General features: G+C 49.0%; 1 protein-coding gene across 1 annotated transcript in view; it reads right to left on the bottom strand.

The window, feature by feature from the left end:
* Positions 1–8,666: 8,666 nt before the first annotated feature.
* The window catches only part of ATOH8 (atonal bHLH transcription factor 8), a 41,318-nt gene continuing 33,607 nt past the window's right edge, over positions 8,667–16,377 (bottom strand). Inside the window, exon 3 of the mRNA XM_043468727.1 lies at positions 8,667–9,712. Within this exon, the coding sequence (XP_043324662.1) occupies positions 9,707–9,712 (6 nt within the window). The 3' untranslated portion in view covers positions 8,667–9,706. The remainder of the gene's footprint in view (positions 9,713–16,377) is intronic.

Below are 16,377 nucleotides of genomic sequence, written 5' to 3'. Positions count from 1 at the left end.
GGAGTCAGGGGAGGTGAGCTCTACCCGGATCAGAAGGACAGCCACTCATTTATTTGTAATATCTTTAAAGATGCTCTGTTGGTGTTTGTTTTGTTTAACGACTCTGGACGCTATCGGCTCCTTCCAGTTATTCCCTGGTTCAAAAGAATCCCTCAAGAGGAGAAATAAAGCTGTTCTAGCAAGAAGGAGGCAAGACCTCAGGCTCCGTGTGGTGAGAAAGCCCGTGTGGGCTGTAATCTGAGCCTTGAACTCAGGCATGCAGGCAGTTTGGGGCCCAGGTTGGAAACGGGCTATGAGCAACCTTGGAGGTCACAGAGCCACTGTCTACTTGTACTCAAGATGGGTCACTCGGGGAGCTGAGGGTCTGGCCAAGCTGGACCCCAGGTCTCTGGGTTCCCAGAGGGCCATGTTCTCCCTCAGTCACAGGGCACTTGGTTCTGGGCGGTTCCTCACTTGCTTTTCCCACATCCCTGTGCTTGGGAGAGGAGAGTGCAGGAGAAGGCCCACTGGAAAGGGGGGTTGAGCCCAGTGGGTCTGCTGTGGGAAGTGCTGACGGGAGGGGCAGTGGTTCAGAACAGTCCGTCCAACCTCCCTGAGGAGCAGGACAGGGTGCACCTATGAGGCTGCCAAAAGGGGGCTGGGGCCTCTCAGGCAACTGCTCCCCTCAAGCTTGGCTCTGATCCAGTCCTGTCATCAAAGCCAAGGGAGGCCGCCCTGACAGATGTCACCAGCACGGAGCTGTCAGTCATCCCAGCAGGTCCCCACAGCACCCCCTCCACTGTCCTGTGAGGGCTGGAGAACAAGGCTCTCCAGTGTGCACCCCTCTGAGTGCTGACGGCTGAGCCCCCTCTCCTAAGTCCTCTCAAAGCTGTAGCCTCTGCCTTCAGTTTGGAGACTCAGCTGGTCAGAGACCCTCTGGCAGTGCCTGGGGCAACCACATGCATAAGCAAATCCTAGCTTATCCAAAAGCCTAACGTTCTAGTGGCCCGGATACCAGCAGTCCCCAAATTGTGTTCCATGGACCTTGCCTTGCCAGTGGTATCCAGTGAGATGCATGCGTGAGTGCTCAGTCATGTCCATTGTTTTGTGAACCTGTGGACAGTAGCCTGCCAGGCTCCTCTGTCCATGGGATTTCCCAGGCAAGAATACTGGAGTGGGTTGCCATTTCCTTTTCCAGGGGATCTTCCTGATCCAGGGATCGAACCTGCATCTCCTGTGTCTCCTGAATTGCAGGCAGATTCTTTACCACTGAGCCACCGGGGGGCAGAGCGGGGGAAAACTTGTCCTGTGAGAGGGGCATGAAATAAAGAATAAATGCACTCTATCAGCAGATGAATGGAGAAACGAAATGTAGCATACATGTACAGTGGAACATTATACAGCCATAAATAGGAACATGCTCAACATGGATAGATCTGTTTTTTAATATTTATATTTATTTATTTGATGGCACCAGATCTTAGTTGTAGCATGTAGGATCTTTGATCTTCATTGTGGCATGCAGGACCTAATTCCTTAATCAGGGATCAAACCCTGGTTCCCTGCATTGGGAGCACAGAGTCTCAGCCACTGGAGTACTAGGGAAGTCCCAATATGGACAGACTTTGAAAAATTATGTTTATTGAAATAAGCCCAACCGAAAAGGACAAGTATTGTATTCTGTTTAAATGAGATAACTGGAATAGGCAAATTTATAGAGATAGAAAGTAAGATAGAGGTTAAGAGGGGTGGGGATTGGAGGAGGTGGGGAAGAGGGAAGTTATTATTTAATGGGTACAGAGTTTTTCTTAGAGATGATGAAAAAATCTGCAATATAGTTAGTGGTTATGGTTTCAAAACATCATATCTTATTTAGGGCACTTCAAATGATTTAAATGATAAATATTATGTTATACACATTTTATGGCAATAAATTTTTTTCTTTAATGTAGTGAGTGCTCAAACAAGTTTGGGAGACATTGAATTCTCAAATTTAAATGCAGGGGCCAAAAAAGAAAAAAACAAAGAAATAAATGGAAGGGCAATATAGGGGTTGGGGATTAAATTTTTAAATTAAAAACCTTTTAAATTTAAATTTTTATTTTAGTTTATTTATTTTTAAATAAAAATTTAATTAAATTATTTTTTAAAAGGGTTCTTATGGGATTATATGAAATCATGTATGTAAAACTTCTGAGAATTGTAATGTGCTATAGAATTTAAAGAATATTTCATTCAACAAAAATAAATTTAGGACTCCCTGGTGGCTCAGTGGTAAAGAATCCACCTGCCAACAGAGATGTTGATCCCCGTGTTTGATCCCCGGTCCAGGAAGATCCCACATGCCACAGAGCAACTAAGCCCATGGGCCACAACTACTGAGCCTGGGAGCTACAACTACTGAGCTCACATGCCAAAACTACTGAAGCCTGCACGCCCTAGAACTCGTGCCCCCAGCAAGAGAAGCCATCACAACGAGAAGCCCATGCATAACTAAAGAGTAGCCCCTACTCACTGCAAAAGCCTGCACAGCACCAAAGACCCAGCAGAGCCACACACAAAAAAAAAAATTTTTTTTTTTTAAATGGGACTTTGCAGGACTTTTCAGAGCCTTTATGATGGGGAAATATTAGCTACAGTTCCCAGTGGAGAGGATCATTGAATCTTTGTTCTTAAAAATCCTAGTCCTGTTCATCTTGGGGCTGATCCTAAATTACAGCATTTGACTTCCTTGGCTGCCTCTCACACCTGGAAGAGGCACTAAAATTTTTGTTAAACCCCTTACCCTGATTTCTATTTAGAAAATAAAGGTCAACATAGCTATCCCAATGTGTACCAAATGCTTGCTTTTTTCTTCTATTTTCTTCTCCAAAAATGGTGATTTATTTCCCGGGACTTGGAAGGATTTTGAGTTCTTTATTTAAAATAAAATAAAAAAAAAATAGGGTGTGAGTGGCATGCATATGTGTGCATGCAAAAGGAAAATTCTAGAAACTTCTGGTTGTGGAAATGAAATCCCAGAAGAGGAACGCATGGTGTCTGTGGACCAGATGTCTTTGAAGGTAGTTTGAGGTATAGCCTTGGTACCCGGCTAAATTCAGGGCTCCACTTGCCTCTTGGGGCAGGGGCAGGCTCTGTCCTGTCCCCTCCTCTCCACGGTATTGCCAGTCAGCTGCCTCTGGACAAGCCTTGGTTATAGGAGAGCCTAGGGAGAGGAATGTGGCTGGTCTAGGCCCTGCATCTCTTCTCCCAGAGGCAAGACCTAGATGCCTGCTCAGCTGAGTGTGGGTGAGAGGCCCAGCCAGCTGTCATATTTGCTTATGACCTTTCCACTGGGCATCGTATTTTATAGTCTCCTGTTTTCAGGCTGGGATTTGGTGGTGACCTAGGGTCGGGTAGGGAGATGTTAAACTGAAGAAAAAAGACTGGATTCAAGCCCCAGCTGTGGGACAACTTCAGTGAGTCACAAAGCAGAAATGTGGTGTCAGAGAGAGAAGCCAGAGGGGAAAATATTTATAACTGCTGGAAACACAATGAACCTGTCAAAAATACATGCAATCAGCTAAAGAAATTGGGGAGAAGTAGCAAGGTCTTGTTTGGTCTTCTGGGAGTGTAAACATTTTTAAAAAAATCATCAGGAGAGAGGAAAATATTAATAATTCCTCTATACACAGCTGCCTTGTGTGAGTGATGTTTTGGGGAGATCAAGGGAAAGTGGCTGTGTTCCCCTGAACTGAAGCAGAGTAGAGAGAAGGGATCAGCCATAGGAAGTGATTGAGAGAGAGATAATTAGATCGGAGAGACAGAACCATGGGTTTCCCTAGTGGCTCAGTCGGTGAAGAATCTGCCTGCAATGCAGGAGACCTGGGTTCGATCCCTGGGAAGATCCCCTGGAGAAGGACATGGCTACCCACTCCAGTATTCTTGCCTGGAGAATTCCACAGACAGAGGAGCCTGGCAGGCTACAATCCATGGGTCACAAAGAGTCGGACCCAACTGGGCAACTAACAAAGATAACTCTCAACTCTCAAGAGATAACCATGGGGATATAAGCCCTTTGAGAATCCTCAGAGATCTGGAGCAATAATGGGCTTCCCAAGATAGATGGAGCAAAGCAATGCTCTGATTTACATATGAAGAGGAAAGATGAGCCTTAGGATGGGGGGACCTGAACCCAGGCTCTTGCTGTTGGGTTAAGCAGGTCCTCTCTGTCTGCCCAGGTTATGGAGTTGAGAGAATTAGACTTCCCTCTGGGGAATCAGGGGTCTTGATGGATTAGATACAGAAGAAAGTTAGATTAAAAAGGAACTGTCTCTGGGACTTCCCCAGCTGTTCAGTGGTCAAAACTCTGCATTTCCACTTCAGGAAGCATGAGTTCAATCCGTGGTTGGGGAACTAAGGTCCTGCATGCTACAAGGTACGGCCAGAAAAAGCAAACAAAAAGGAACAGTTTCCACAGCAGTAAACACCAGCGTCCAGAAAGAATCGTGTTTTGGGGGCAGCCAGAAGAAAAGGTACTGAGACATGGCTGAAAAGAGGGGCTGTTAAAACCTGGGGACTGGATTCAGCCACATCCCTAGATGACCAAACTAGGTGTCACTGAGTCTAGGGAGACACTGGAGTCACTGGAGGAGGGGATGGGACTGTCTGTGACAAGTCCTATGGGCAGCTAAGGAGACTGGACTTTGCCTAGAGGTGACAGGCCCAGGGGAGGAACTTTAGCAAACACCTCCACTTTAGCAATAGTGGAGGAAGGGTCAGCAAGGAACAGATCATAGAGAGGAGGCCAGTCATGGAGTGGCCACATAGTCCCGTGGACATAAGCGAGGCAATCTCCTGAGATATCCTCCATCATGTCATCCCTATGGTGCCCCAAAGGCTGGCCTGAGGGGTTCCCACCCATAGTTTACTCCAGAATGGCCCTAAGACTGGGATAACCAAGAAAGCACATCTCTTCAATTGATCAATAGTGACTGCTTGGAGCACTGTCTTGAGCTCCGGCAGCTTCAGACCCTCCCCATCAGACAAAGTGCCACAGTTGATTAGTGATACCTGAGGAGGGGTGTGTGGGTGGGGCTGCATTCATTCATTCATCCACACACCTTGATAAACGTTTATTCAGCACCTCCTGCAGGCCAGGCACACGTGCTATGAAGCTCTCCTCTTTGCAGGAGTGCACAAAGGCTCAGCCACAGAAAGAGTAAAAAGCCTCAAGTCTGGGCTCCCCTCTGCTCTGGAGCTTCTCCCTTTGAGCCTCTTTAAAAGTGAAAGTGTTAGTCGCTCAGTGGAGTCCTGCTCTTTGCTACTCCGTGGACTGTAGCCCACCAGGCTCCTCTGTGCATGGAGTTTCCCAGGCAAGAATAGTAGAAAGTGTTGCCATTTCCTTCTCCAGGGCCAACCTAGGGATTGAACCGGGGTCTCCTGCACTACAGCAGATTCTTTACCGTCTGAACCACCAGGGAAGCTTCTTGAGCTTCTTTGAGTCCTTGGTAAAGGCCTGCGCCCTATTCTCTCAGGGTCTTAACAAATTAGCTACTTGGTAGTTATTTGTGGAAGGAAGAAAATAAATGTATGAATTATCATATTTTTCATAGTTTATCCATTTATTCAACAAAGAAACTGATATATACATTGTACAAAGCCCTTTCAAGGATTTGGAGATGTGATTGACCTAATCTCTGCCTTCTAGGAATTCACAGTGCCATCTGGAGATTAGACACGTGCCCAAATAGTTGCAAAACAAAGTCGTTATTTATTAAGCCAGGTTTCCTGGGGTCCCTGGCTTCAGGGAGGCAGACACAGCTTGTCTGGGGTCCAGGAGACCAGAGGAGACTGTGAGAAGGGAGGATCCTTGGGGCAAAGGGTGAAGCCAGCCGCTCCCTCCCCTCCCCACCTCACTCAGGTAGGGCCCCCCTCCAGCCTCCCTGTCCTCCTGGAGCCTGAAGACAGCAAGCCTCCGTGCAGGTGGCAGAGAGTCAGAAGGAGAGGTGCTCCATGAATCTGCTGAAAGAGACACTTGGAGATGTCAGAGTCTTGCTTTGAGAGGGCTAGGTTATTTGTCATTGGGGCTGCTGGCAATAGCCTCTTTGTAGCTCAGGAAGCCAAGTGGAAGGTGGGAGGCAAGTGTAACCCCTACTCTAGCTCCCTAGTGGGCCCCCAACTGACTCCCCCCCCCCCCCAGTACAGCCCTTATGTTGTTGAATGTTAGCCACTCAGTTGTGTCTGACTGAGTGGACACAAAGTCACTCTTTGTGACCCCATGGAGTGTACCCTGCCAGGCTTCTCTGTCCATGGGATTCTCCAGGCAAAAAACCAGAGTGGGTTGCCATTCCATTCTCCAGGGGATCTTCCTGACCCAGGGACTGAATCCAGGTCTCTCACTGGAGGCAGATTCTTTACTGTCTGAGCCCCCAGGGGAGCCCCAATACAGCCCCAGCTCAGCCCAATTAGCGGTACCCAGCTCTCTGCCCATATCTCGGGCACAAAGGAGCCCTGTCTGCACCTTTGCTCCCTATGCAGTCCCTGCTCATAGCTCTGCTACCCAGTTCCCTGCGCCTGGGAGCTACCAGCTCTTGTATGTCACTGACTTGTGAGGAAGGGGAGATGGGTGGGTGGATTAATCAGGAAAGGAAATGGGACATGATGAGGTGGTGGGGATTTGGGGAAGTCCAGGACCGCATGGTGGGCCATAGGGATGGGAGGAAGGACTGTGTGGGGAGATGGAATCCACAGGGGCCCTGGCCATGCTATGACCCCAGAAAGTGGCCCGGGGACTTGTGGAACCCCTTCCCCAGAATTTACACCTCTCTTCTGGGACTGTCTGAGGTCCCAAGAAGGAGCATGCAGCCTGTGTGCGTGTTGTTTTCAAAGAGCCCGATGACACTCAGCCTTGAGCTTGGGGGGATCTCTGACTTCCAGAGCTCTTCTTTGTGGTTTTGCCCTTTGGAGAGAAAGAAGCACGCATGCTGCAGGAACCAAGCACGAACCAGAGGTACACACGTGGACACGGTGTGTACACGCATGGCCTCCCACATGGGTACACGCCCTCCATGACTGAGCCACCCCTGGTGTGTGGGGCCAGGACCCAGAGCAAACAACGGAGCATGGAGGGTATGTGTATAAACGAAGCTGCGGGGGCCCTGTGACCACACTCTCAGCTGAAACAGGACAAGTGCTCTCAAGGCTCCAGGAAGGCGGCTCTTTATCACTTTTATTTTGGTGAGGGTCTTCTTGCACGGTTATTTACACAAACTGTTGAGAAGGCTGCCAATGAAATGTGAATCCATGGGAAATGGATTTTTCTTCCCTGGGGATGTACACGGTGGATATCTGGGCATGCATGTGCGTTCAAGAAGGAGTGTGTGTGTGTGTGTGTGTGTGTGTGTGTGTGTGTGCATGCAAAAGAATCAAAGCTGCTGTATTGGGAGAAAAGCTAGAAAAGAAAAGAAAAACATGGAACTTCTTGTCACTCATATGTGTGTATACATTCATACAGTCATCTGATGGTATCACAATTATTTGCTTGTCTATTTGTACACACACACACACACACACACACACGTCCACATTTTTGGCACAGCCTGTATTCCACATCAGTGATTCTAAATCACTTTTTTTGTCAGTGATCTAACCCCACTTAATCCAGTAACTCTCCACCTTGCCTGCACATTGGAATCACTTGGGGAGCTTTTAAAAGTCACAAGTGCCCAGACCAATATAGCAGAATTTCTGAAGATGGAACTTTGGCATCAACACTTTATGTCAATGTTTAATAACCTCCTTAGGTGATTCTACCCTCTTTTGAGGACTGAAGACTTCTCTGCATAGAAAGTTCTTCTTCCATTCCTCTGCTCAGAAAACTCCTATTTATCCTCCAAGACCTCTGCCCCTCCTACAGCCCTCCACCCTGACATTCCTTTCGGAGTTCTTTTCTAATTACCCCTCCCCAATCCCCATGAGGGCTTCCCTGGTGAATCAGTTGGTAAAGAATCCAATCCACCTGCAATGCAGGAGACCGCCTGCAGCACAGGAGACCAGGGTTCAATCCCTGGATCAGGAAGTTCCCCGAGAGAGGGAAATGGCAACTCACTCCAGTATTCTTGCCTGGGAAATCCCATGGAGAGAGGAGCCTGGTGAACTAGAGCCCATGGGGTCACAAGAATTGGACACGTCTGAGTGACTAAACCACAAACCAACCACCCCTGCTGGGCTGTTACTGTCCCATCCAAGGCCCACTGCAGCGCAGGGATGGGAAAAAGCCATGCCAAGACGTTGGGCCAGAACTGGCTTATGAGGCTGAAAAAGTGTTAAGAGCACAGGCTTTGAAGTGAGGCCACCCTTGTGTGAGACCTGGCTTTGTCGCCGACCTGCCCTGTCTCCTTCTGTACTCAGGTTCCTCATCTGTACAACGGGATAAAAAATTCAGTCCCCACCTTATAAACTCATGGTATGGAGTAAATGAGGCACAAACAGAGAAAGCTCCTCACATGTTCCTGACCTGGCCTCCTGGTCACCAGTCCAGGCCAAGCCCATGGAGAGGGCCCCACCCCACCCCGTCACACACACACACACACACACACACACTCATCCACACACTGCTCATTTCTGAAGGACTCTTAACCTCTCTCCTCCCCCTGACTGACCGGCCAAAGTCCTGGTCACCCACAGAGTCCATCAACACAAGCAAGTGTTTTCTTTACACATTGGGGCTTTTACTTCAATTTGAAGCAGATGGTTGAGCACAGATGTGAACAGCTTTGGCCTTGTGAGCACAAGGAAAGAACAGGCCTTGGCTTTGAACATGCCTTCCTCCCCACATTACTGGCCCATTCCCCTGGTCCCTTCCTCCCCTCTGCCCCCCGGAACGACCGTCACAGACCATTGGCCTCCAGGCAGGGCACCATCTTGTGTGTCCCGTCAGGAGGGCAGGCCCCTGGCAAGGAGTGGCTGGCCAGGCCAGCTGGGGGCAGGTCACCTCGAGGCAAGTCCCCGGGGTGGGGTGTGCGGGCGCTGCTCTCCCTACACACTCACTTCTCATGACGCTGAGGGCCCAAGAAGGAGCCTGGGCCCAGGGAACATGGAAAATCAAGGTCAGAGGCCTGGGCAGCCAGTGGGAAGGAGAGAGGGGCCGGGATCTCAGATCCCACTCCCCACAGGCACCTCCAGCCTCCCACTCACAGGCCCTAGAAGGTTTATCTTGTGTCCAGCCAGCTCAGGGCCCAGTGGAGAAAGACAGTTCCGGGTCAGGTCTGAAGTCACCAAACATCCATCTCTTCCATGAGTTCCTAGTGGAAATGTTGATTCGTCTTTGGCCTGAGATGGGACCCGGGCAACACGAGGAGCAAAGGTCACAGAGCCACAGTGTGGCTTTTCACTGTGGGGTCCTCTCACCCCCAGTTTGTTCAGTGTCCCTGTTGAATCTTTGGCAATGAATTTCTGTAGCCAGATGGACGGTGGGCCTCAGGCCCGGGCAAGGCGAAGGCTTTGCTCTTCCCACCCCACCAGGCAGAGAGCAAAGTGCAAAGTCACCGCAGAGTGGCTGGGGGTGGGGGTGTGGGGAGCGGGTGAGAAGGAGGCAGGCTAGCTCTTGTCCTGAGAGGCGGTGGTCTGAGCATCCGGTGGCATATTAGAGAGGAAGATGAGGCTGGACTTGGCAAGCTCCCCTTCTCCTCAAGCTTGACTTGGAAAGAGGGCCCACAGCAGCATCCTTGGGCAGGCCCATGGCTGGTCACTCCTGAAAGAAACAGCCAATGGGAGGAAAAGGATAAATCAGGAGGATAGGATTGACATATACGCTACCATATATAAAATAGATAATCAACAAGGACCTACTGTATAGCACAGGGAACTCTACTCAATACTCCGTAATAACCTATATGGAAAACGAATCTGAAAAAGAATAGGTATATGTATAAGTAATCACTTTGTCGCACACCTGAAGGTAAAACAAGAGGCAGTCTCCTGCACTGCAGGCAGATTCTTTACCAACTGAGCCACCAGGAAGCCCCCAAATCAAACACACTCCAATACAAAAAAAAATAAAAATAAAGCTAAGAAACAAAGAAAAAATAAAATAGCTAAGCTAAAAGGATATATTGTATGGTGCAGGAAATATAGCCAATATTTTGTAATAACTTTAAACGGAATATAATCTATAAAAATTTTGATTCACTATATTATAAAACTGAAAATAATATAATATTGTAAATCAACTATCCCTCAACAAACAAAAAGAAACAACCAACGGGGACATCCTGGTGGTCCAGTGGCTGAGACTCCTTGCTCCCAGTGCAAGGGGCCCAGGTTCCATCCCTGATCAGGGAACTGGATCCCACATGCCACAACTAAAGGTCCCACGTGCTGCAACTGAGACCTGGCACAGTCAAATAAATAAATTTTTTAAAAAAGAAAAGAAACAACCAATGGTCAGAAGCACCCCTGCCCCCGACACACACACACTGGTCCTAACTCCAGAAGGCCAGCCTGTACAAGGTGCCGGCACCCGTAGCACCTGTTCTTACTTACCCTCGTGGCTGCCCCAGGAAGGACCCATATGGCTCAGGCAGGGACTGCATCTTGAAAGGTTCAGTAAGGGATGGAGCCACCATTTGGACCCAGGACTGGCTGCCCCCCAGAGACCACAGTGTCCCCTTACTCCCCACCCCACCCCCACTGCATTTCAGAGCCACTGCTGACTGAGTTGGGCTTCCCATGTGGTGCTAGTGGTAAAGAACCTGCCTACCAAAGCAGGAGACACAGGAGACGTAGGTTTGATCACTGGGTTGGGAAGATCCCCTGGAGGAGGGCATGGCAACCCACACCAGTATTCTTGCCTAGAGAATCCCATGGACAGAGGAGCTTGGTGGGCTACAGTCCATGGGTCACAGAGTGTAGGACAAGACTGAATTGACTTAGCACACATGCTGATTTAGTTGGTTTGGGGGATGGGGGTGGGGTGTAGCGGATAGAAGAAGCTCAGGGACCCCGGTCCTGATACCCAGGTGTGACCTACAATCCCCAGGTCACACCTCCAAGGAATGTTAGAGTCAGCCCTGCCCCTGCCCACAGGAATGGCATCCTCACCTCCTTCTCCCCACATCCTTCAGACAAGATACTACACCAGCAGCCAAGAGGCCGACTCTAGGTGCAGCCCATCCCCCCGCCAGCTAGGCTTGCGTTCTTATCTACAAAATGACAGTGTCTTCATCTAGTGGAAATAAAATAGTAATGAAGTCTGACCTTGAAATTCTAATGCAGAAAACAAATGAGCATGGTTCTGGTCTATTTGAATCAGGAGAGGATGCGGGACACAGAGAGAAGGGGACCCAGAGTCTACAGTATTCCTTCCAACGTGCAGCCTGGTGAAGTCTCTGAGAACTCAGGTGCTTTGGGGCAAATTGGAAAACCCTTAGGTTAGACCACCTTTCAGTCCCTTGTAGTCCTGACCTTCAGAAACTTCACTCTGGCCACTGAACTTGGTGTTGCTCATGAGAAAACTGACCAAAGGGTAGGATTTGCTACAGGAAGGGATAGGAGATGGGGAGAGGTCATGGGGGCTGCCAGGGCTTTAGCTTTGGAGGGAGATCAGACCTGGTGGGGAGGCTCTTGAGGGGCTCCAAGTCCACCTAAGAACACTCAGGAGAACAACCATCCCTTAACTGGGCACGCAAACCCCTAGCAAAGCGGTGCCAAATACCTCTCTCTTGCTTCTTGCAACAACCCTGAACAAACAGCTAAGCACTTATTTTTGGAACAGAACAGCTGTCAGGCACCTCCGACGTGCCAGGGAACCTTCTCACATCCCCCATCTCAGAGGTAAGTGCTACCTACGAGTTGGCAGCACCAGCATTTGAACCCTGATCGGTGCTGTTTACCCTAACACATGAAGGCAACTCCTGCTGAAAGGGAGGCTTGGGGAGCCGGGCTGGAGCCAAACCACGAGGCTGGAGGGGCTGCTAACCACAGGCCCCGGTGAGCCTCAGGCCTGGGCGGCCAATGGGCAGGCGGCCAAGGTAGAGGCTGGGGCAAGGCTGGAAGTGGGGTCCAGGGAGGGTGAGGGAGCCCCGCCAGGGGGAGGGAGTGTCCTCCGGCTAACAGAGGCTAAGACACGGGTAAAAGGAAAAGTGAGAGGAGGGAGCATCTTGATGTGGTGAGTTCGGGCTCACATTCTCCGAGCCCATGGTGTGTGCTGGCCCCAGCAGGAATCTGCTTTTTGTTACTGAGTCTGAAGAGGAGGATTAAGAAGCGGAAAGGAAACCCGTGGGGATGGCACTGGGTCTGTGGTCCACGGGGTGATTTACAGCCGCGTCATCCCGGCGCTGGCTGCCTGGGCGGGCCGGCCGAGGACTGGCCCCGTGTTCCTCCCTTGCTCAGTCCGCCTGTGGTCAGAGAAGGCGCGCAAGGCTGGGGCAGCTGGAGCCGGCCCCCTGGCTGCTCTGTCAAGGCGCAGCCGCCCAGCCGGGCTCTGCCCCAAGCCATCAGTAGGGCTCTCAGACTCCACGGAAGCCATGGCTACCACCCGCCCAAGGCCTGACCTTCAGTTCTCAACCCCACCCTTTCCCTCCTGTCTATACTGGACCTGCCTTCCACCACCCACCTTGGACCAGGAATCCCACACATAACATCATCTGTCCAAGGAAGCCTTATGTCAACTGGGGTGTGGTGGGAGGAACACCGGGAGGTCTTAGGTGCCAGGACCTTTTCTGCAATTAACCAGCTGTGTGACCTTGGGAAGCTGATGCTTCCTCTCTATGATTTAATTCCTTCACCTGTATGGCAAGTACAAGTCCATGTACGTGGATTAGCACTCCCCAAAGGGTTGCTCTGCAGAGTATGAGCCAGGTGAGGCATATCCCATGAGATCTGGAAACATCACAGACCTTGGCCCCACCTTGGAAAGTCATGTATGGGCTTCCCTGGTGGCTCAGCTAATAAAGAGTCTGCCTGCAATGCAGGAGACCCAGGTTTGATCCCTGGGTCAGGAAGATCCCCTGGAGAAAGTCACAGTATATATGGACATATCAAAAGCTCTGAAAAATCCTGCAGTCAAGAAATTTGTATGGTTTTATTTACCCAGCATTTTCTTTTGATTCTGTGACTGTGACTGAATTGTGGGGAGTAGAAACTCATTCCTATCTTTCCATTATTCAAGGTTACCCAAGGGGCTTCCCTATGGTTCAGTGGTAAAGAATCTGCCCACCAATGCAGAAGACATGAGTTTGATCCTTGGGTTGGGAAGATCCCCTGGAGGAGGAAATGGCAACCCACTCCAGTATTCTTGCCTGGGAAATGCCATGGACAGAGAAGTCTGGTGGGCTAAAGTCCATGGGGTCCCAAAGAGTCTGACACGACTTAGCAGCTAAAAAACAATGAAAGGGCATTTCAGGGAGGCTAGAGGAAAGTCTCAGGAAAGCTTGCAAACCTCAAGGGGCAATCTATGGCCATTCCCTCCAGGTGCCTGCCAACCACGTCACTCGGCCCCGTCTAGGCCCTGCTTCTTTACTGCCTGTCTCCCCACTGATCCAGTCTCTCAACTATCCACCCCAAATGCCCAGTGAAGGCAGGCCACTGGTCCAGCCTCAGTCAGATTTCTTACCAGGGACCCATCAGCTGTGGCTGAAAGACAGGAGACAAATCTACCTACGCCATCCCTTCAGAAGAGGCAAGGTGTGTGTTTAGGTGTGTGTGCACACGCACACGTGCAAGCATAATTGCAAATACAGAGGAGAGGGCTGGACTTACTCTCCACTGTGACAACCACACCACAGACTCCTGCTCACGTAACCCCTGGCCACATCCTGCTCCAGGTGAGAAACACAGCTTGCATCCCATCCAGCTCCGTACTTTTTGTGGGTGGTTGTTTCCACTGCAGCCAACACTCTGGGTATGGCTGGGTAAGGGTTTCATTGTCCTGAGGAGCCCCCTACACAGTCTCTCAACAAAGAAGATGCCCTTTAAATACAGGTTCTGCCTCTCACTAATGTTGTTGTTATTCAGTTGCTCGGTCATGTCCGACTCTTTGCAACTCTATGGTCTGCCGCACACCAGGCCTCCCTGTCCTTCACTGTCTCCTGGAGTTTGTTCAAACTCATGTCCATTGAGTCGATGATGCCATCCAACTATCTCATCCTCTGTCACTCCTTCTCTTGCCCTCAATCTTGCCCAGCATCAAGGTCTTTTCCAATGAGTTGGCTCTTCACATCAGGTGGCCAAAGTACTGGAGCTTCAGCATCAGTCCTTTCAATGAATATTCAGGGTTTATGTCCTTTAGGATTGACCAGTTTGACCTCCTGGCTGTCCAAGGGACTCTCAAGAGTCTTCTCCGGCACTACAGTTCGAAAGCATCAAAAAGTCTCACTATCGTAACTTTAAAAAATGACTAGGCAAGATCCCTCCCAGGTCCCTTTCAGCAGGTCTGATGTGTGGAGTCCGACTGAGGTGATTTGGTTAGTGTGACAAAGTGGCTGCGTTTATCACATTCAGGAGTCATCTTTTTTTTTTTTTTTTTGGTCACACCGCACAGCTTGTGGGATCTTAGTTCCAAAAGCAAGGATGGAACCCACAACCTCAGCAGTGAAACCACAGAGTCCTAACCACTGGACCACCAGGGAAGTTCCAGAAATCATCTTTTGATTGTTCACTCATTTGTGGTTGGAACATCAGCTCCACAAGGCCAGGGATGTGGTCTGTTTTGTGGCTATTGTAGCCTCAGGGCCTAAAACAGCCTGGACACACAGTAGCATCTCAATAAATATTTGCTATTTGTTGGCCACGTGAATAAATATTTCTAGTCACTGCCATTTTATTTAATATAGTGATTATGTGCCACAGACAGGTTTCCTATTTCAAATGTGTCACTGGACATTTTGGCTAACTGTGCCTGTAACAGTTGTGAATTCAGGAACCGTGTTGCATCTTTCTGCTTTTGTTCACTTCCAGTTTTTAAATTTCTAATTATATCCCCTCTGCTTACTAAGTTTGTCTCTGGCTTTAAGTGGATTGGTTTCCTCTCTTGATCACTTTTGTGTGCTACAGAGTAATTTTATCACTGTAGGGGCATTTTAAAAAATTATGATTTCTGCCTGTAAGTTATTTTACCTTTCAAGTTCATTTTCAGTCACTTTACTTACTTAACCATGTATCATTGTTTTCAAATTATACATTTTTTCTATAGATAAGCAATCTGGATACAGCCTTTTATGAGCAGAAAAAGGCATCAAATGATAATGAAATCCTGAGGGTTTTTGTTTGTTTGTTTGTTTTTTATGGTTTGTCCTTAAAGGGAGCAGTCAGATTGCAAATGTTATTTTAACACTAAAATATGAAAGACAGGGACTTCCCTGACAGTCCAGTAGTAAACACTCCATGCTTCTAATGCAGGGGGAGTGGGTTCAGTCCCTGGTTGGGGGACTAAGATCCCACAGGCTGCATGGCACAGCCAAAACATGAGAAAAAAGAAAAAGAAGAAGAAGAATGAGGCTTCCCTGGTGACTCAGTGGTAAAGAATCCACCTCCCAATGTCCCAATGTAGGAGACATGGGTTCTATCCCTGCTCTGGGAAGATCGCACATGCTGTGGAGAACTAAGCCCATGAACCCCAACTATCAAGCCTGTGCTCTGGAGCCGTGCTCTGCAACAGCAGAAGGCACTGCAGTGAGAAGCCTGAGCAAGGCAACTAGAGAGTAGCCCCCACTCTCCACAACTAGAAAAAGCCCAAACACAGCCACAAAGACCCAGGGTAGGCAAAAGCTTTTCAAATTTATTAATTAATTTTAAAAAAATACTTAAAAAAAAAAAAAGGGCAAGCAGGGAGGGCATCAGAGATATATTTTGCAAGACCCACATTATCAGGCATTGTTTTACTTTCATCTTTTTTTTGCGGGGGGGAGGTGGGGCGGGGAAAGATGAGCTACACAGCTTGTGGGATCTTAGTTCCCTGACCAGGGATTGAACCCAGCTGTTGGCAGTGAAAGTGGCAAGTCCTAACCACTGGACTGCCAGGAAATCCCGTATCTTTCACTTTTATGTAAACCAATATTTAGGCTAAAAGGGGATTTTGTGTTTGGTTCTAAATGCTGAATGCTAGGTTTCATCTTGGCCTTAGAGTCAGTGGGGCTCTGGGGCCCTGGGGCCCTGGGCAGGCTGGTTGATCTCTCAAAGTCTCAGTTTACTCATCTTTAAAATGAGCACAGTAATAGTACCCACCTTTAGGTCAGTTGCAAAGAACCAATGGCACAAGGGAGCCACTTGCGCCCATCAGGGTCTGACCCACAGTTGAAGCACCAGTTCCCATTCCTGCAAAGATCTGGGTCCTTGGGGTGACTCACTGGTGTTTGAAAACATAAAATGGTATCATAGGCTGAAAAGTCTCAAAACAAGTAACCAGAAATAGTCACATGG

This window comes from Cervus canadensis, chromosome 5 (genome assembly GCF_019320065.1).
Source record: "Cervus canadensis isolate Bull #8, Minnesota chromosome 5, ASM1932006v1, whole genome shotgun sequence".
Taxonomy (NCBI): domain Eukaryota; kingdom Metazoa; phylum Chordata; class Mammalia; order Artiodactyla; family Cervidae; genus Cervus; species Cervus canadensis.
This window is presented reverse-complemented; position numbering and strand designations above follow the sequence as displayed.